General features: G+C 40.0%; 1 protein-coding gene across 12 annotated transcripts in view; it reads right to left on the bottom strand.

Annotated features, from left to right (window-relative positions):
- The window catches only part of MYO3B (myosin IIIB), a 440,217-nt gene that overhangs the window by 406,341 nt on the left and 11,788 nt on the right, over positions 1 to 22,088 (bottom strand). For 9 of the 12 annotated variants that reach the window (XM_045196327.3, XM_045196325.2, XM_045196335.2 and 6 more), the window contains exons 2-3: positions 9,576 to 9,759; positions 8,460 to 8,594 (exon numbers count right to left, since the gene is read on the bottom strand). In XM_045196327.3, the coding sequence (XP_045052262.2) occupies positions 8,460 to 8,594; positions 9,576 to 9,722 (282 nt within the window). In that variant the 5' untranslated portion in view covers positions 9,723 to 9,759. Of the gene's footprint in view, positions 1 to 8,459; positions 8,595 to 9,575; positions 9,760 to 15,885; positions 15,930 to 22,088 lie in introns of those variants that run through there. The other 3 variants (XM_045196329.2, XM_045196330.2, XM_045196338.2) reach the window with 3 other exon arrangements.

Below are 22,088 nucleotides of genomic sequence, written 5' to 3'. Positions count from 1 at the left end.
GACAACAGCAGGACACGTGCGAAAAGAAAAGAAAAAGATGTTAAGAATACAAGCCCCATGTGGTCAAATAAATGCACAGATCACAAACTTCCAGGTCAGAATAATTAAATTTCGAATTTCCATTACATGGGCAAATCTAGTTCTGTGTGTGTGTGTGTTTATTCAAGGTGATGATTTATGAGTGAAAGTGCATGTCTAAAAAGTTGATTTTTTAAATTGTCAAGTGAAATATAAAAGCACAGGTCATTATTAGAAATTTAAAAGAGAAGGCACGGCAACTTATTGGATATTTTTCACTTTATATAAATACTGTCTATGTTTTTAAACATGCATTTTGAGGATAAGAAAAGACCAGAAGAGTCAAGATAGATGCCGTTGATACTGGGGCGGGAATACATTCCCCTTTTCAAATCTTCCTGTCTCCTGTGCTGGCACCGCAGGCAGCAGAAGCCAACCCAGCAGCCCTTTCTGGAGTAGCCGTTGCATCTCGACTCTAGGGAGTGGAGTTGCACCATATGTGCATGCAGCCTTCTCACAGTCAACTTTAGGTTTCAGCAAGTTCAGGCTCTTCTTTTTGGCCTGTGATTAGAAACACTGTAAAAGTATATGTTGCTTATTTGCTCTTTGTTATGTATTGTCCATCACTGAGATTTGAGAGTATGTAAACCAGGTATATACTCTACTTTCACAGCAATTTAAGGGTTTTCTTGAGTAATTTTTACTAACTGCAGAAGTCACTTGTGCAGGGCAGGGTTGGCCACATGTCACCTTAAATCAAGGGTTCTTCACTGGTTTGAGCAGGGCTTGTAATGGAAATGGTAGGCAGTGTGTATATGCACCTTGCATTTTTCCGCTAAAAGAAAAAATTCAGAGTTTACATCAGATTCTCAGAGCCATCCTTGTCCTTATAAAGATTAAGACCCTGCTTCAGAAACCTACGTTTCCTTTTGGCACTTTGTCTGCAATTTGGGGAAGACTTGAGTAGTGAACACTGGGGGTGTTTCCCAGTCAACTGGCTTTTCATAAGCAAGAAACTCTGAGGGAGCACAGATCAGCACCTTTCCTTTAAAAAGACAACTTTTTATCAAGATAATAATACATTAGGATATATTCAACTCTAATCATGAACATCTGCAACATTTTAATAGAGGGTGAGCAGATGTTTTTATTTGATTGCGTGTCACTCGCTGCTACGTCCATGGCAGACACCTTTCACACACACTAACAAGATAACCTGTAACCGAACCTGCCCACATTGTTACCATTTAAATTGCTTATAAGCAAGAGTGTGTGACTAAAAACCTACTACAGCATTAAAAATCTTTAAAACTGTCTGACTGTCTTCAGGAGGGATCCTAGCAGCAGTGCAATGCATTGAAGACTATGACGGCCCCTTGAGTCTGAATGAAGCGTCCTTGGAATCCACTATCTACTAGTGTCGGTGTAACTCGTAACTCAGCCCCGAGAGCTCTGATGACTAACGTCAAGGACCAGGGTGATGTCTTCCAAAGGATTCCAGATTCTTTTGATTTCAACTCTATCTTATATGGCCCTGAAAGGGCAAATGACCACCAATGTTCAATATAATGCCCTCTTGAGCAATGAAGGCATGTTCAGTGCCAAGATTCATAGAACAGTCTTAAAGGCTAAGTTTTTGATAGACGTAAAATAATTTCCTCAAGACTCCCCAAACTAGAGTCTATATTTTGTGGAACAAAAATCAAAGAATTGACTGCAGAATCAAATGATGATCATGGAAGAACATAGGACATGACATTGAGCAAAGTTCTCAACCCGCAGAAAGAAAACCCTCTGGAGCGGATGGCACAAAGCTCGGAGAACTTGCGAACAAGATGAGAGTGAGGGTGCCCCCTCTTGGATGGTGTGTATAAGGGGATAATGATGGAAACTTCAGTTTCTTATGACCCTCTTCTCATTTGGAAATCTAAAGGGAGACCTTCTCACCTCATGCCAACAAGGGGGCGTCCACATTGAATGGAAATGGCAGTAGAGTATGGCGAGGCCAACCAAGCCTGGGATTAGAACACTTCTCTACAGCCTGGTCATGACTTACAGGAGACTCAGAACTTTATGCTCCATTTGTGGGCAGGGACAAAGATACAGTTCGAATGAGGAAAAGAGAGTGAGGCCCTCACGATAGGGAGAAGTATCAGAGCCCAGGGACACAGGGAGACACGGTAAGGTAGACAGGAGGAGGGTGTGGGGGTCCCCCAGAGTGTGAGACCCTGCTGTCACTGCCATGGCTGTGTGTGGATCTGCTCATGCCCAGACCCAGGTGCCACTTAGGGAGAGGGAGCAGGAAGAAGAAAATAAAAGTCCCTAATGGTACTAAGTCCTTGTCCAAAGGATTGAGCTTTGAACTGGACTGTGAAAATGGCATATAAATACTAGAATTTGCCCCTTCCCAAAGAAGTCCCTCAGTGGGGCTGAATTTAGCAGAATGAGTAAAGTCAGTTGTCTCCACTAGGCAGTCTGGGGGTTCAAGAACAAGTTTGAGTTCAGTTACTGAAAAGAGAGTTACCTCTTTGTTCTCAATAGTGTGTGACCACCCAGTTTATACCCATTACTCAAACATGAACAGGACACAGTCTCTGCCCTCAAAGAGCCCACCACCAGTAATGGACACATGAGTAATTAGGAGTATGGTGTGGGGAACTAGGTGTGTGCCTAAGGGAGAATGGTGGCACTGAAGAGGGAATGGTAACCTCTACTGAGGAAGAGTGAAGAGGGGACAATCTGGGAAATCGTCCTAGAGGATGTGACATTTGCAATGAGTTTGAAGGAGAAATGAGTTTATGGAAAGTGGATAAAAAGGGAAGGGCATCCCTGGAAGAGGAACATCGTGTGTACAGGAAGGGAGCGTGAAAGAATGAGGAATGTGTGTGTGTGCCCACGCATGCGTGCATTCTAAACCCTCTGCTACTGTTGGGACAAAGGGTGCCAGGACTCTAGGGCAGGGAGATGGGAAGGAAGCTGCAGAACAGGGAATGACAGGTCTGCCCTGCTAAGGAGTATGGGCTTCATTACTATACACGCATATATTATATAATAGTACCATAGCGTACCATTAGATAAAGTAAGCTACTGACAAGTTTTAGGCAGGAGGACTCCGTTCAGATTTGTGTTCTAGAAAGATGACTTGGGCAGCAGATTGCAGGGTGGACAGAATAGGCAGACACCAGAAGCTGGACATCTGTTAGGAGGTGTTGAAGCAATCAAGAGAGGCAGGGGCAAAAACTCAAGAGTCGTGAGGATGAAGATTCTGGGACAGATACAGAGGCTTTTATGAAATAGAATAGACAGGGGTTTCCGAAAGTGAAGAAGAAACAGTCAAGGGATCTTGTGAAAATAGGAAAATAACAATAAAGTTCTTTGATCCTCTAAAGCAAGTAAATAGGAATGCAAAGCACTGTAACACCTTTTCAGAACCACCCCTCGGCCTGGCTCCTCTCTCAGGCAGGCATGTGCTTCACTGAATTGCAAGTGTACTATTAAAATTCTACCCAGAGAAAATCTAAATTAAATACTGGTGACGATCCAAGCTAACTCTACCCTGGAATTTTCCCCTGAAACCTCATTTCAGTCTCCTGCCCTACTTTGAATGTGATCATTTTTGCAACAGGAGCCTATTCAGTGACATTGTATATAAGTAGCCAACATAAAAACTTTCTTCGTAGCTCTAGAGCCTATGAAGGGATTAGAGCAGCCATTTTTGTCAGCAGGATCAAAATGAAGGGGTGGGTTTAAAAACAACAAAGTGATCTTTACTTAGTCAGTGCTTTTGGTTCACTAAATGTCAGAGTTTAAGAGCTTTCTGACTGCCTGTGATTAACAAAAAAAATCCCATATAATTAAACTGCTCAAGGAAACTTTAGAGGACGTTGCCCTGCTAAGTTGGTAAGTTCCTGGCAGAGTGCTAAAGGGCAGCCCGTGGATCACAGAGAAAGCTCTTGGAGTGATTGGATATAAAAAAGGGAAGCAGGTACACACAATTGTCTAAGCAGGGAAAATGTTTAATGCAATGGACTGAATATTTTAAAAGCATGACAAAAAATTGTATTGAAATGCATCAAATAAAATAATCCCCTTAGAGTTTTAAGAAGGCAGCCAAGGGTTGGCGCACGCATTCTTTCTTTATCTCCACCCACTCTGCCAGCCTTCGCATTCAAGTACAGAAGCGTGTCTCCAGGCCTGTGTTCCTTCCTACCCCCTCAGCATTCAGGAAGTGTGGCAGCTGGATGCATCCAGAATTTAATGAGCATTTTGCTCCAACCCAAGAAAAATAGAAAAATCATTTATGTACTACGTCTATTTTCTAAAACATCGTTGAATATTGATTCAATCACAGTATGTGCCTTTGCTAAGATGGTCATAATTTCAAGCAATAAAATGTTCCTTGCTCAATTAGCCATCAACTTTCCTCCATGTTATTAAAAAGGCCGATGCAATGCAATCACCAGACCTTTATTCTAGTTGAAGCTCTAACTTTCCAGTAGATTCTGTACTGGCATGTTGCTTTGGTCTAGTCAGAGTGCAGAATTAAGAGGAATTTCTTTTCAGTGTCCCTTTTGTTCAGTGGACTTTATCTTTCAGGGGTGTTAAGTTCCATAGAGGGTACAGGCAAAAGTCAAGGATCATCAAAATTACTCTAGATGATGCCTTAGGAAGTACTGTGCTGGACAATGGCCACCCCTCAGTAAGGCCAGAACAACATGTATTTTTCCTCCACACTGTTGGGTACAATTGTGTTTGTGTTGCTGATACCAGGTGAAGTCACTGGTTTGCACCTAAAAAAATGAAAACTATGTCACTTGCAAGCTCTAGTCAGAGTCGGGGGAGATGCTCACAAGAAGTAGGTGGGCTCCAGGATGCCCACCTCCCATCTCAGTCTCCCAAGACATGTGCTTGTTGAGAACAGTGGGGTGGGCAGGGTCGCTCCACCACTCAGCTTCTAACTCTTGCTTTTGCTGAACACACACAGCACAAGTATGTAGGATGTAACTCTGCTCCTTTTCAAAGTTCCTCCCTTCTTCTCTGCTCCCAAGTGTTCTGGACCTTCCTTCTGGTGACCCAGCACTCCAGTGACCCTCGTTCTGGAACCCTGCCAGAACCAGCCGTCTGAATCAGTGTTTCCTAGCCACCTCTGGCCAATCAGAACCTACCAGCCCTGTGCTCCAGACCACCGGAGTCCTGCTGTGGCCCTGATTGTTAATGCGATCAACTTGACCTGAGCTGCATGGCCATGCGGACAATGGCTTAAAGTATCACACTCTCCCCGATATTCAGGCCCACGCTGGACTTTCTAAAGCCTTAAAGCAAAGACTGGACAAAGGCATCCCCCACTTCCACCCCTCCAACTGGCTTAGTTACTGAACTTATACATAGATCTCAGGGGGATAAAAAGATATTACAAATAAATCCTTTCATCTGGTTTAAAAGCTTTTTTTTTACTTTACAACCTCATTTACTAGTACCCTACACTCCAAACCATTTATTTCAAGTTGAACACGTGACTCATGCTGAAAGTAATAGTATCTACCTACTGAGGGTTTTATGCCGAAAGAGAAAAAGGAAGAATGTAGTTCATGTCTTAGCACATACTAGGTGTTTGTTCTTGAGTATTCGTTTTTCTCAAAGGTCTGAATTCTTATTATATTTAATTTAGGTGAGAGATAATGGGACTTACAGATTATTTAAATTTAATATTACCTTAGAATAAACTGTACTCAGAAATTCTCCAAAACATTATTATATGTGGGTGTTTTCTCTCCATATCTTTCTAATACAGGAGGTGTCTGTCATGAGAGAGAGTTTTGGTTTACTTTCTGCTAACAATTAGTAATGAATTTCAGAAATGACGTTTTTATTTGCTTTTGTTTTCAGAGCTGTGGTGATTTAAGAAGGTTATTAATAACATTTTTCTATCCTTTAGAATTGCTCTGTGGAATAGCTGCTCACTGGTCCTTTCATCTCATTCAGCAAGGAAACAGCAAAGGCAACATAAATTTAATCTCAATGCGCATGAGGAGGAGCACAATATTAAACAGATGGTAATTTTATTGTGTGAGTCTCCTACAGCACTCCAAAGAAAGCTGCAGCAGGAACAAAATGGTGAAGGGGCTGTGCGGACACCATGGCCCTCCCGCTGTGTGCATGTGAGAGACAGACCAGGCCCCGCATGGTCCCGGCCAGGCAGTGCCAGCCTGTGTTCCAGGACTGCAGACAGCAGCGGGGGGTCCGAGTGAAGTGCTCACATTTGGTTCTTCCTCCAGTTCTGCTACTGAGTTCGTTACGTGACCAGAGAGGCATGTCACTCCTTCTCTGGGCTCTGATCCTCAATGGAACACTAGGGGACTGCCCTGAAGGTAGGCTGAGCTTCCCGCCAGGTCTAGGAGCCCAGAAATCACTGTTTCTCTAAGCATACTGTGGGCACTGGACACACCTAACCACCCAGCAGCCTGGCAGATGGGGCCCGTTCTGGAACAGAAAAGACCCGAGGACATCTGGCTCCCTATACCCCAACGCTGGCTGGAACGGAACAACCTGCAAAAGGCATACATGCCAGCATATTGTGTTGCTGAGATATGAACACTTCAGTGTCTCAGGGCGGCCTCATCACCCGTCTGCTGTCACCCTGGAAAAGCAAAAACAGTCAGCAGAGGAGCATATGCACCAGGCTCAGTCCACCGTTCTGGGTTCCTGCTCAGCTAGCAAGACCATGCCCAGCCATTTCCAGCGACCTGTCTGTGCCTGAAGGGCTGACCTCAGGTCAGTCCTTATCGGGAAGAGCATCTATTCTCCAGGTGGCTGAAAGTGTGAGCAGGCCACCTGCCTACCTGGAAAAATCCTGGAAGTTCCAGTTCTCCATATTTAATTACAGAGCCTTTTTGAGACGAGATTAAAATGGGCAGAAACTTCATTATTAAATTACAGTTAGGTTTAAAACATGGAGATCTTACAGAGCTGACAAAGAACATAATCAGAGACCCTAGAAATCATATTTTCTATGTCCCAAGAAAAGCAGCATTTTTAAAATCACTGATATTCCTGAGCTTCACTGGCAGGATAAAACCTATAATATTCTCAGGCAAGGGAAGGGAAATAATAAAATACAAGTGATTATAAGAATGTGTTATATGATAACCAGTCAACTAAACAAAGATGATTTCTGAAAACCAAAAACCCCTTACATATTTATATTCTGAGGAAGGCAACTGATGTGACAGAAATGTTCAAATTGGTTTTCCTGCAGATTATCCCATCTGAATATAATGAATTCCCTATACGTGGTTGCCATGGCAACCAATATATATTTCCCCATGTTCAGGCCCTCCCAGAGCCAGGAGAAGATTCAGACAAGAGGCACTAGACGGTGAACTAGACTGGCTTCTCCTTTGGTGCTTCTTTCTTAAGGCTTTCACGTGTGCCCACCGCTTCTGGATCACAGGTGACCTCAGGCTCAGAGGCATGTGCTGGTCCAGAGGGGCAGAGCCCAGAACAAACCCGGGTGACCCTGTGAGTCCTAATAAACTAAATTCACAGATTGTCATTATTGTGTCTTTCCAATTTTGGTCCTATTGGGAACTGGATTTGTGGGAAGCTGACTCTTGCGCCCACATACACACATTCACTTCCGTTCACAAGGGAGAAATAAGGCAGGACAACAGTGGAGACAGTGGTGCTCCTTTCAGATTCCCTCTTCAGAGCAAGTGTTGCTGGGAGTACTGCTCCCAGGTCCCAATAGTACTTTTCACCAGGAATTGCCCCCAGCTACAAGGAAGTGCCCCTCCCCCCAACCCAAGGTCACTCTCCACCCCCAGCACAGCCTGCCGCCAGTGACTGGCTGCTGCAGAGATACAGCTCTGCAAAGCAGCCCAGCTCTCCACCTCCCAGAGGGTGGGCTGAAGCCTCTACTGCAACCACATTGCTGTTCAGTGTCCCCCTTGGCCAATCCTGCCTTCCTTACTTCCTTCCAGGTCCCTCCCTGCAGGATCTCTCCAACAACCCTGCTGTGCACACAACCCTCAGAATCAGTCTGAGAAAATCCACTCTGAGGTGAGGATTAGCAAGAGAAGATGGGCTAATCCCAGCTTGGTGAGCCAAGTAGATCTTGAGCTAACAATTTTTGAAAATGAATTGTAATTATGTTTTCTATAAAATGTTCCCAGTATAGGGAAGAAAATAATCTTTTCCAACTGTATTCCTGTGTTCATTCAGTATTAGAAGAGTATTAAAATTCTGAAGCAGAGAAACAGAAACATTTTCAGTACACAGCCTACCTGTGACAACTGTGGAGAATGTCACATCTGGTCAGCCCCTGTGACGCACAGGAGGGACCGACTTCTCAAATGTGTATGGTACAGTGTTCAGGCAAAAACACATCTACATGCCGCTGGAGCTCTATCTGAATGGATAGTTACCCACCGAGACCCTCTTACCTCCAGGACCAGCCACAGCTGTCCTCCCACACAGTGATCTGCTTTGTAAAACATCCCATAAAACTTCACAACGTTGGGATGATTAGGAAGAAACTGCAAAATGTTGTATTCTGCCTCAATCTCTTCATCCATATCCTACACACAGGGTAAAAAAAAATAAGTGTGTGCTGGATTAAGTCTACTCTGTGAGGAAGGGCACAGGTATGACATCATGATCAAGTAATCATTTCATAAAGCATATTTGTATTTAAAAGATTTTGTTTATTTATTTATTTATTTATTTTTAGAGAGAGGGGAAGGCAGGGAGAAAGAGAGGGAGAGATCCATGTGCCATTGATCAATTGCCTCTCACACGTGCCCAACCAGGGACCTGGCCCACAACCCAGGTATGTGCCCTGACGGGGAATCAAACCGGTGAACTTCTGCCTTGTGGGACCATGCCCAACCCACTGAGCCACGCCAGTCAGGGCATATTTATTTGTATTTTAACATCATCATTACCATATCTTGAATATATGTCATCATGGACATTCAGATCCCAATTAAAACTCTAATTATTATATCAATAAAATATCTTTATTATACCCTTTTTTCCTTAATAGTATTATAAATATCTTTTTAATTTAAAAATGTATGAATTTCCAAAGCAGTTAAGGAGAAGCAGCTTGAAAGGACCCAACACAGGATAGGACATCTAAAACCTCACTGTGCAGAACAGCTTCCAACATCATAACCCCGATGTTCAGGGCTCTGAAATAAGATGCCAGGCTAAGATGATTGAGTATCACATGTCTGGGTCATTTTGTAACTGACAGAGAGACCAGCCTCTGTATAAGCCCAGGGAATGAAATACATCATTCTTTTTGAGAGAAAATAACGTTTGAAGAGCCCAGAGGGCCCAAACCAAAACAACAGTAAACTGGACAAGAAACACAAAGTCAAGGAAAGTTTAACTCCAAGTGGAGTCCAGTCATTCAAATGAGCTGACAAATCAGGACTTATTTTGAGATTTCATGCCAGGTCTCATGAAAATTATCCCTAGAACTAGAAAAGAAGTTGGAAACTCAGCGTGCATGAAATACTGCATTGTGGTTACAATTCACCACCATTACTTACACTGATCGGATCCAGAATTTTTACTGCAGCCAGGCTCCCATCTCTCTTGTTAGTTACCTTGTAGACCTTGCCATAGGTGCCTTTACCTATGGTCTCTATAATTTCCCAGGTGTCCGTGGGATCTGGAAGTGATTCAAATCCAAGCATCGTGGGGCTGTAATGAAACAATCCATACAGATGTTTCCTAGTGGGGAGAAAAGCTTGTTATGTGCAATAGATCACAGCACAGAGGGCAGCGGGCTTTCAAAACAAGAATACCTTTGTTTCTTAACCAGCAACTTTGTGGTACTTTTTCTTTTCATTTTCCCTTTCTATTTTAAGTAAAAATGTTAAAGGGGGATTTGAACCCCCTTAGGAAATGAGGGTTTAATTTAGAGGGGTCAGAAACATGACTCTAAAACATCTTTAAAGACATAATATTTAAACATGGGGGGATTATACAGATACTTCAGGATAGAGAAAATGGGCTAAAGAGGATATCTGGTCATGACCAGACAGCTGTCACTCTAGGCTGTGCCAGACGAAGTATTTGTAAGCCAGTGGTCTTAGGTCTCTGTCTCTCAGGTCCCAGGTTATGGTAACCGTGACCAGGCCTCTGTGGTGGTCACTGGAAACCAATCCCCAACTTTCATATACAAAGTCTGGGCTGCGAGGAAAGACGTGGTGCCTGTCCTAGGCATCAGTTGATGCACAGCAACACCGCCAACCAGGTCTTGGGTCCTGCAAGATTAGCTGAGCTCAAACCCTACCTATAGAGCAGCAGGCTAGTGTGCGAATCACACTGGCTAACCAGGAACTGCTAACTCACTTTGCCTATTTAATAAGGATGCAGCTCTGTGTAGTTTAAATACAATTGACCCTTAAACAATGTGGGGGTTAGGGGCCCCACCTGTGGAGTGGAAAATCCATGACAATCTTTTAACTCTGCAGTCAGCCCTTTACACCTGCAGATTCAACCAACTGCAGCTGGGAATGCAAAAATACGATTTCAGTCTGCAGGCAGTTGGTTGAATGCATGGATGCAAAAACCCATGGACACAAAGGGCTCACTGTATTTATTGAAAAAAAAATACAAGTATAAGTAAATCCATGCAGTTCCAACTCATATTATCCAAGAGTCAACTGCATTTTAAGTAGCAGCAACAAGCTTAGCAAGCAAGGTCACCCAAGACTGGTCCCATGGAAAAGCCCTTTCAGGTTCTGTTGCTCCCGGGCTGGACAAGGAGTCTCAACCTCAGTCTACTTCTAATCACAGGCGAGAGGCTGTCAGGCTCCAACATCAAGAGTTATGGCCTCCAAGCCCTACACAGTGGCGTGGTGTCCACCCAGGGCAAATACTTCTGTCTCATGCTGGGCATTCCAATTTGTACTTTTAATTATTTCCTAGACTGCATTCTCCTAAGGCACAGCCTTATGACCTGGCACAAGAATCCACTTTTTATCTTTACCCTTTCTGATGGAAGTATTTCAAAGATATTAAAAACCATTATGAAAACAAAACAAAAGACAATCCCAAAGCTGTGGGGTTGACACTGGAAGGGACTCCATCTTTCCGGAGTCCATCTGGCAGGCACACCACACTCCAAAGGGGCCTGAGACCAGCACCTCAAGAGCCTGAGCAAGGCTCACCCTAGGCTGAGGCACAGACCCCGAAAGGTCAGCTGGACAACTCCTGCCTTTCATCTGCTGGTTTCCAGATTCTAATCAACTCCAGCCTTTCCTCCTGGCCAGTGTTTTCACACAGTCTATCTTTCTCACCACATGCTTCATAATTTTTGCTATATCTGTACTTCACCTGTGCTGTTACTAAAAACATTTAAAATAATTGCTTTTTCATAAGAATAAATATCTTTAAAGGCACTTTCTATCACTACTCTAAATGCAAAACCAGTATCATTTGCCATATTTCAAAATCAACTGCAAAAAGATGATCACACTACAAATAATAGTTATTCAAATCCAGCCAGATACCGCTGCCCCCTGCTCTCCTTTCTGAAGAAGGCAGATCATCAAGTGACAGGAAGGAATTAAAGACTAGCACAAACTGCTCCCTTTGTGTGATCAGAACACCTGAAAAAGAAACTAGCAAGGGAATAACTTCGTCATTATGCAATTCAGTGTTCTTTATTGTGAGATTCCCCCAAACCTCTCATCACCTTGAGAACCGCTCCAAGATTGGCTTCTACTACACCAAAACACAGGACCAGCCTGGTGCTGGTCAGGGACAGAGAGCTGGGGAGGGGAGGGCAGGGTACTGAGATGTGTTTCCTAGAGAGAAGAATCTGGCCCATCAGCCTAAATGGAATTACCTTACTCTTATCAGTGTGGTCCCAGTTCTTCCACCAACAGGGACACTTGCATCTGGGCTCAGTGCCGTGACAGAGCAGCACTCACGTCAAATTGCCTGCACGGTCCTGGCCCTGCCCTGACCAGCCCAGAGACTTGGGCTAGTTACACATCTCCTTGTGTCTCAGCTTATTCATCTGCATCACGGGCTGCTGCTACTGGTGATGCAGCCCATTAATAGAGCTGTGTTATGGACTGGGGCTGATTCGATAAAGTGAGCACAGTGAGTGCTCAGCGAGTGTCATCGGCCATCCCAAAAGCAGAGCACCAACTTCTGCTTCAGAACAGGCAAGGCTTAACAAACAGCTTCCTGTACTGCTTCGCTGCTGGCTACAAACTAAACAAGGACCAAGTTAGTTTTGCTCCAGTCAGTTTATATTTTCAGATGAATGGCTGGAATTTGACATATGTGAATGAAATTAAATTATAGAATGTGGCAGCTGAAGAGGACCCCAGACGCCTTCAAACCAAGTAGTTTCCTAGTGATTTTTGGCCTCTAAAGCCTTTTGTTGAATTAAATCTCACTTAGGGTGCTGACGTATAAGTTGAGAGAAGCAGGACAGCTCTGGCTGAGGCAGACCAGAAAGCCAAGTGCGCACCCTGTGCCCCCTGTGGGAGGACAGACAGGGTGACCAACCACCCTGGTCTGCCTGGGACTGCCTTGGTTTTAGCAATGGACGTCCCATATCCAGGGAGACCTCTCAGAACTGGCAAACAGAGATAAGTCAGTCACCTAGTATGGGGAGCTTCCTCACTTCCTCAGAGCAGTGTTAGAGAACCATTATTTACATGCCCCGACACCCACGTCCGCCTTGCCCCCTTTTATGGGCTAAACTGTATCTTCCTCAAAACTCATATATTGGAGTTCTAGCCTCCAGTACCACATGATGTGACCGCATATGGAGATAGGGCCTTTGAAGAGGCGAACAGGTCAAATGAGGTCATATGGGGGGCCCTACTACAACACGGCTGGTGTCCTTATGAAGAGATTCGAGCACAGACATGCACAGAGGGAAGACCATGTGAAAACACAGAGGGAAAATAGCCATGAACAAGCCAAGGACAGTGACCTCAGAAGGAATCGACCCTGCCCGCGCCATGAACTGCCAGTCTCCAGAACTGCGAGGAAAAAACTTCTGTTGTTTAAGGCACCCAGTCTGGGGTGCTTTGTTAAGGCAGCCCTAGCAAACTAACACACTCCCTTTTTACAAATGAAGAAGCTGAGGCCCAGGCTGGTGACATGACTGTTTAAGGGCTGTACAGAAACGAGAATCTGGTCCTTCCGAGGCGAGGCCCGATCCCGTGACCTCAGTTCCACCGAACAGAATGGAGGGAGACAGCTAGTTAACGATGGTTACCTCTGACCAACTGTATCAAACATTGAAAAGTTCTGTGTGGGAATACCCCATTCACATGGAGGCTAAATGCTGCCACAGACCTACTGGCTGGAAATCTCTGCTCCCCCCCAAACTAGAACTCCCACAGAGGGATTCATCTACACAGTTGGTTCCAATGATGAGTGAGTGGAGGCTGATCAGTCAGATTCCACTGCCATGCCCACCACATCCACCTGAGCACCCAAAGGAAAAGTTAAATAAAGGTGCAACAGAACAGATGCATATTAACTGGGTTGACAGTCTTCTCTCTTTAAAAACAGTACCCACCTCTACCAACTCTCTGACAACTGATTAAATAGTCCCCTCAAACAGTGGCTGCTTGTACAGCCCTGCGAAGGTGGTGATAATGCGCTCCGGGTTGGTAGCTGGAGCGGCCCTTCTGGCAGCCAAGCAGCTGTTCCTGGCCAGAATGTTAACCTTCAGGGCAGGTTATACACTTCTGCCTATGTTTGTGCTTGGGGCATGACAGAGCTGGAGCCTCATGGAAATAGCCGGGATTGACCGAAAAAGAGCCAGGAGCAGTTTGAAATGAAAAGGATGGAACTGGGACTTCAGCACTCTGTAGAACCCTCAGAAGTCCACGTGGAGGTACCTGCATTTCCTGCCATCCCCCAAATTAAGCCTCCATTATGTACATGGACATAAAGTAAAAGGGTGACCTCAAGAAGCTAGGAAACTCAGGTTGCACAGGCTATACTCTCTTTGAAAGACAAACAGGACTAAGTCTGTCTCAGCAGAGGTAAGTTATGGCATTTGTCAGCGTGGGGAACGCTCATGCAGTTTACAAACCAAGTCAAAAACTCATTGGCCTGGACTTGTCTGTGTATGTAGTTGCTCTAAAGTTGCTCTAAAGTGAAGACTTGAACATTCTGTTTTTGCATGTAATGGTATTATGCAAGTCAATGCCACAAATGATTTCTTATAAAAGTCACTTCTCTCTGAGAGCAAGATTCTGCTGTCCCCCATATTCCTGGGTCATCCAAACACTTTTGCTACTAGCAACAGCAATTAGCAAGGTCAAGAGGATATCACCTGGGAAACAGCCCCACTCAGTAAAGGGTTACATACGTATTAAAAGAATATTTTCCCATCTTTGTCCACATATCATTATTAACCAAATATCTAGGAAATGCCAAAACTCTTCATTACTTAAGCTGATAGTGTGATAGATAAATGATAGATAGATAGATAGATAGATACATAGATACATAGATACATAGATAGATAGATAACTTATCCTTGTGGTAACGCTGTCCCTTGGAAGTTAAGAACTGTTGTCTTTTTCTTGTTTTGTTTTGTTTTTAGAAGGCAAAATCTTAGAAGGCAGGAGCCATGTGTTTTTATGGCTCTCAATAATGATTTTTCTGTTGATGAGTACAAATGGACTGAACATGACCTCTACCTGCAGTTACCAGCAGGGCAGGTCATGCACCACTGAGAACAGCTCACCTGCAGACCCAGCTCACCACAAGACAGGGACTTGCCCAGGTTACACTTCTCGTTGTGCTGAGGAGTCTCACATATGGCCGTAAACTAACACCACAGCTGCTGCCTTATCTTATCAGATTAAATGTCTAAAGACTTCCTTCAGAGTTTTTCTTTCAATGAAGAGCAGAGGACATACTTTTAATAAATAAGGCATTAAATATTTCAAGGTTTGGTTTTGTCAAACATTATTCCACAGACTTCTAGCATTACAGAAAGTCAGACATTATGCTTCCTGATGGAAGAATACCCCCCTACCTATGAAATAGTGTTGTCCCCTCCAAAATTAAACCTGAATCTGATCAAGCTTCTAGAAGTACAGGGAAACATGTTAGACAATAGCATATGTGCACAATAAGCAAAATCCAGACTCTAAGTTTCTCTAAGAAACTCCCCAAGACAAGTGACACAATTTCTTCAAAAAATAAAGTGCAAATAAAAATAAGTAAATTGAAAAGGGCACCCTCAGGCTTAAAAGAGGCTTAGAATACACATTAAATGTGAAATAAAATGTAGATTCACAAAACAAGCTAAAAATTATAATATTTATGAGATGAGATCACTGACTAGTTATTTGATGATATTAAAAAAGCACTGTTAATTATTTTTAATTGTTGTAATTGTATTACTGTGTGGTTATGTCTTTAAAAAGGTCCTTATCTTTTCACAATATACACTGAAATATTTACAGATGCAGTAATATGTCTGGAAATATATGAGAGGGAAAAAATAAGAAGGGGTATACATGAAACAAGGTTGGCCATGGGGAATAATTATTTACACTGAGAATATGGGGTTTCATGATTATATTCTATTTACTTTTGTATGTTTTTCAATTTCCATAATAAAAATGTTTTTTAAATTGTGCATAACTAATGTATGTCAGTGTACATTCTGTTATTCATACACATGGTCAATCCCCCCTCCCCAAAGCATTTCATCACCACCACCCGGGATAATGTTCTCAAAAGTCTCCAGATCCCATGTGGGTTAGCGCTTTACTCAAGTAGGAAACTGTAAACCACTAATACAAGACCAACACAAAACAGCCAGGCATTTGATTAGAAAGTACCCACACTCACTGTCCGAAAGTCACCTTCCCAATCCACTTCCAGCAGAATGAGGCACGGTCAGTCCCACTCTGTGGCTGATGTCCCAGCCCTAACTGCTGCTAAATACAGAACTGTAGTTAGGAGAAACTAATGAACCGCTGAATGGCACAGAAAAATCAATAGAAGAAAGTGACCTTCTTCTGCCCATCCAACTCCTTTCCTGAGGGGGGAAAAGAGCTAGAACATCAATGTACAGATGCCAAAATGAACAAAAAGATTCATCACCACAAAGATCTGTAATCTTTTTCATCTTTTCCCTGAAAAAGAAACTGCCCAATGACTCCAAAGCCAAATCTGCCCAAGGCTAAACACAGAGTCACATAAAGAAAAGAGAAACACGTACACATTAACTAGCTGGGTGGGCGGCCCCCTGGGCAGCCAGTGAAAGGTCTAGAAGGAAAATGAAGAACAGTACAAGTTGAGCCTTGACTTCAGCAATAAAAGGACTCCAAGGAACAAATTTCACATGTTTGCCCTTAAAACTAGTGTGTTTAGTGAAGAAGACAGACAGACAGACATTTCCTGGTAAAGTTACTGAATATCAAAGGCAGAAAGAGAATTTTTCGGGGACATAGGACACACACACATTCAAAAACAGAGTAAAAAGCAGAACAAAATACTCAGGCTTCTCTCCACAGCAACACTCAACAGTCGGTGCAAGAAAATGTGTAATCTATGCATACAAAGTTCTGAGGGAGAAGAAGTGAGAACAAATATTTTTATACATATCCAAATTGCCGTTCAAGTATAGAGACATTTTAGACATACAACGACTCCATGACTACTAATTGAAAAAGACTGACTTGAGCCCAAAACCCAGCAACCCAAGAGATAAATATGGAGCTCTAGTAAAAAAGTCTGATAGGGAGAACCTACTTATATTTAGAAATAAGGTTATACAACAGTATGAAGTACATTTATAGAAAGAAATACTATACATTTCAACAATAAAAAATAATAATAAACCATATTCAACATTTGGGAGGAGGTAAAGGGGAAAATAAATGTAGATTTTCTTTACATTTCATTACTTTCTAAACATCATATATCAAGAAATTTAGATATAGGTATACCACTGGAAATGATAAAGTCAGCCAATTGAAATGATGGTATTAACAAAAATAAGGAGGAAGTATATGTGTTGACTTTCTCATCCAACTCAGTAAGTACTTGATAGATAATTGATAAACAGATGGTAAAAACCACTATATAAAGTTATAAAAGAAATCTCTAAATAACAAAAAATAGACTATAAATATTTTACATTATCATAAGAAAAGTAACTTACACACACAGACAAATACAAACATCATGTGAATAAAAGACAATCCATGGGGTAAGAGATGGGGGAGAATTAAAGATAGAAAATAGAATGTAAATCAAGAAGCATTAAGGCTGAAAATATTTATTATATCATTAAATATAAGATTCTTTAATGAGACCAAAATACAGAACAAACCAAACCTATGGAGATTCACATCTAAAATAAACTCTCCAAGAGTCTATTTATGACTCAGAAAGGTTAAATGAAAAAAGGTCAAAGATGAACCAGTCAAATGGTAATATAAAGAAAAAGAATCATAATACTAATATCAGAAAAGAGTAAATTCAAGGAAAAAACTATTAAAAACACAAAAGGTTATTTGTGCACTCAATAATAGTAACATAGCAATTACTGTGTACCAGTAGTGTTTACACATCACTACAATGACCAAAGTTTAACTCAATAATGAGTGTATTTCAGCACTAAAAACAATTGTCAAAATTCATAAAAATGTAAACCTCTAGAAGAAATGCACAAAATACCATAATAGTAATAGACACTGTCAGCCATGACAGACCAAGAAGACAAATAAGTTTGCATAATACAATCAATATGGTTAAACCAGTAGATATATATCAAAGTGCATATATAATACAAAACTTCTTTTCAAGTTCTGATGGAATATTTAATTTTAAAAATAAAGAATACACTACTACACAAAGTAAAGTCTCACTATATTCCAGGAAAGTGGAATTAGAACAATTCTTTCCAACCACAGTACAATAAAATTAAATATTAAGATAAGAAGAATAAGCCTAGTAAGATGAAAATTTAAAAACTCTCAGATCTCTCAGATTTTGATGCAAAGGAAAAATTAAAATAACTTATAGAGTACATAAACTATAGCAATATTAAAAATATTACCTAGCAAGATACTTCAGAAGCTGAGCTCAAGCTAAAACTTTACAGCATTAAACATCTTACTAAGCAAATGATAATAAAAATGAATTTCAATCCAAAGAAACCCAAAACACTAATACAAAAGAATATATGAACCCCTGTGTTCATTGCAGCACTATTTGCAATCACCAAGATTGAGAAGCAGCTCAAAGTGTCCATCAGTAGGTGAGTGGATAAAAAAGCTGAGGTACATTTACGCAATGGAATAGTACTCAGCTGTAAAAAAAAAAAAAAAAAAAAAAAAAAAAGAAGGAAAACTTACATTTTGTGACAGCATGGATGGACCTAGAGAGTATTATGCTAACTGAAATAAGCCAATTAGAAAAGATAAATGCCATATGACTTAACTTATATATGGAATCTAAAGAACAAAATAGCAACGGAACAAAATAGGTACAGAAAACAGACTGACAACTGTTGGGGGTGCTGGGTGAGAAAGGTGAAGGGATGAAGCCAAAAAAAAAAAAAAAGAATTTCAAAAACATTCTTTTCAAGACGGTAGAAATGGATCAACAAAATATACCTAGGAAAGTATAAAAAAACAAACAAAAACGGAAATTCATTTACCATATTTTGCCACGTATAATGAGAAATTTTTGCCCAAACTTTTGAGGGAAAAATAAGGATGTGCATTATACATGGGTAGTACCTGAAACACTTTGTATCTGTTCTTGGATTTTGTAATTATTTGTTACATAAAATTTCTTGTACCATAATATGATCAAAAATAAATGTTAAAATTCCTTTATAATTCCATTGTAAATGTTATAATTTCTTTATAAAAACAAGTATCTAAATATAAATAAATTAAAAATCAAATTAAAAAATATAGACAAAAGATTTTTTTCCTGAAAGTTTAGGCCAAAAATGTGGGTGCACATTACACAGGGCAAACTATGGTAATTAGAAAACAGAAAAACAATAGAATGAATAATTAAATTAAAGGTGTAGTTCTCTGGAGAAACACAATAAAACATAATAATAGAACAGTTTAGTTAAGAAAAGGAGAAAGAAAACGCAAATAAAATTAGAAATAAAAAAGCAACATAATACATAAGAAATTTAAAAATTGGAACACTACACAGGGGAAAATGGAGACAACTGTACTTGAACCACAATTGAAAACATTGGAACACTCCATTGAAAAATCTCTAAATAAATAAATTATAAATATGACTTGTTCTAATTCTAAATAAATTGTAAAGTGGATGCTTTCTTAGATAAATAGAAATGATAAAAATTGATCCCAAAAGAGATGAAGAATTTAAGTAGACATATAACAATAGAAGAGATTTAGAATATTTAAAAAGAGCCCCTCAGAAACCAGACTCAGGTGGTTTCTCTTTCAGACTTTCAAAGAACAGATAATTCCAATACTATTTATACTTTTCCAGAACATGAATTGAAAATAAGAACCACAAATCACTTGTAGTAAAAATAGCAAAACATTCTTACTGTAACCTGATTAAAGCAGCACACAAAAATAAAACTACTATCAATTTTACTTAAGAATATTTGTGAGGGAATCCTGTTAAAAACCAGCCAATATGGATGAAAGTAAGGTGGATATACCCTCCATAGCTCAACCTCACCCTGGGGACTTAGTCCTCTCTTTTCAATTTCAAACTTTAGGCTGAGTTTCTAGGTATGTGAGCTAAGTGTGCCTGAGACGGCAAGAGCTCACTGATTTCACATCCTTCCCGTTTCCCTGTGCATACGGCTAGACCACATGTCCAGCCTCTGCCATGGTTAGACATGACCATGAAACTCAGTTCTAACTGAAGGAATCCAAAGGGAAGTCATGTACACTATTTATTCTCAAACCAAATATGGCCAAAGACAAGTTTTTTATTTCTTTTCTAAGCCACTGTAGACTAGAACTCTTGTAAAATACACTACAAATGAGTTACTAGAAAAATTAAATTAAAAGAACAAACACATTTTTTTAAATCAGCCAGTAGAATTTAGTAAAGATAATTCAACATGAGGTAATATATTAATATCATTTTTCCCATTAAAATATCAAAGTACAAAGCCATATGAACAAATTGATACCCAAAATGAATTTGATAAATGTCAATATCCCTTTCAATTTTGAGACCATTAGAAAAATTAAAATAGATTGATCCCTTAATTCCTTTATAACATTTAAGTTACATAAAGTGTATATATCTCAAACCATAGGTCAATATCTTGCTTAATAGTATATTAATAAAACCATCATGAATAAAGTCAGAAAAATACAATGATCTTCCACAATCTCCATATTATCTTGCGTTTCTTGGAAGTATTGTTAGCCATTGCAACTAGACAAAAGAAAGTATAGGAATAAACACTGATGGCAAAAAAAAAAAAAGTTAAAATGATTGGAAAAAAAACTTAAATCAATGATATGGCTGACTAAAAAATTTATATATATATAAATCAAAATTTTTCTAAATATAGCATATGTCAGAAAATAGCATATTTTGCCATGTATAATGCTCACACACTTTTCTGGCCCAAACTTTCAGAAAAAATATCTTTCGTTTTAATCTTTTAATTCAATTACTTATTTATTTATATTTAGAAACAAAACCAATTATCATATTTCAGGGTATTATTTTGTATGCAGATGTCATTATTGCTTTCTAGAGTTACACTTTTAATGCATAAGCATAAATAAAAGAATTAAAAACATTTATATAGATATGGAATTAGTACTACCAATGTATAATGCACGACCTTACTTTTCCCTCAAAAAGTTGGGCAAAAAAGAGCACATTACACATGGCAAAATATGGTAAATACCATTTTAATAGAAATCAAAAAGTACAATACCCAAAGTTAAATCTAACAAGAGTACAGCAGAATGTACACAAAATAAAATCTTAAAATCATGGAAATAAAAACAGGCTTAAATAAATGGAAAGACACACACCTTATTCTTGGGTAGGAAACTTTACTGTGAAGACGTTGATTCTTCCTGAAGTTTTTCTTGAAAGTCAATATTATAAGTGTTTAATTTTTATTTTTTTAAGAATTAGATAAAATAAAACTTGGGGCTTTTGCCCCTCCAGGAAGTAAGGTGATAAACTGCTATATAACGACTTTGAGGGGAAAAAAAAAAGGGTAGCGGTGGGCAGACCACAGTTTAAAATTTACAATAATACTTATGGGTCAGCAGTGGAGTAGGAAAAATAATCTTTATAATATGGAAAGAAAGGGCAGCAGCAAGCCAAAGTAAAAAGTAGTCCATTCATATCAGACAAGACAGAGTCTACCAACGGTGTTCAGACAAAGAATAAAAACAAGGCGAAACAAAACCTAGTTTGCTATGTCAATAAAATTACTGGATATGAAAAAAAAAGAGTTTGACAAAAGGGCATTAAAGTCCATCTAGAAAATTAAACATGAAAACAGGAGAATTCTGAAACAGAAAAATTAGGAAACAATATGTGACCAGATACTAAAACAGGATACAACCACAGTAGTCAAAACATTATACGACAGGACTAGGTGTACATGGGACAGAACACAATATATAAAGGCAGGCAATAATGAGGAAATAGGGTTTATGATAAAGATCGCATTTCAAATCTATAAAGAAAAGATGGACTAAATAATATCAAGCAGTAAATAGTATTGGCTTAATTTTCTGGCTATTTAGGAAAAAAGTTAAACCAGATCAATACCTCACTCCTTTCACCAAAATAGATTACAAGGGATAAAAAAATGTAAACAAAATAAAACATGGGTAAAATGTATTATAATCTCAGCATAGGCAATAGATCTTTCCAAGGAGAATATAAAACCCAAAAGCCATAAAAAATTTATGAATATAACTGCATAAAGTTAAAAAACTTATCTCCAGACAGTCTTTTTAAAGTATTAACATTTTTCCAAAAGCAGAGTAGGATAAAATATTTATGACAAGAGCTAATTTTCTCCTTTTATAAACAGTATATAC

This window comes from Desmodus rotundus, chromosome 2, assembly GCF_022682495.2.
Source record: "Desmodus rotundus isolate HL8 chromosome 2, HLdesRot8A.1, whole genome shotgun sequence".
Taxonomy (NCBI): domain Eukaryota; kingdom Metazoa; phylum Chordata; class Mammalia; order Chiroptera; family Phyllostomidae; genus Desmodus; species Desmodus rotundus.
This window is presented reverse-complemented; position numbering and strand designations above follow the sequence as displayed.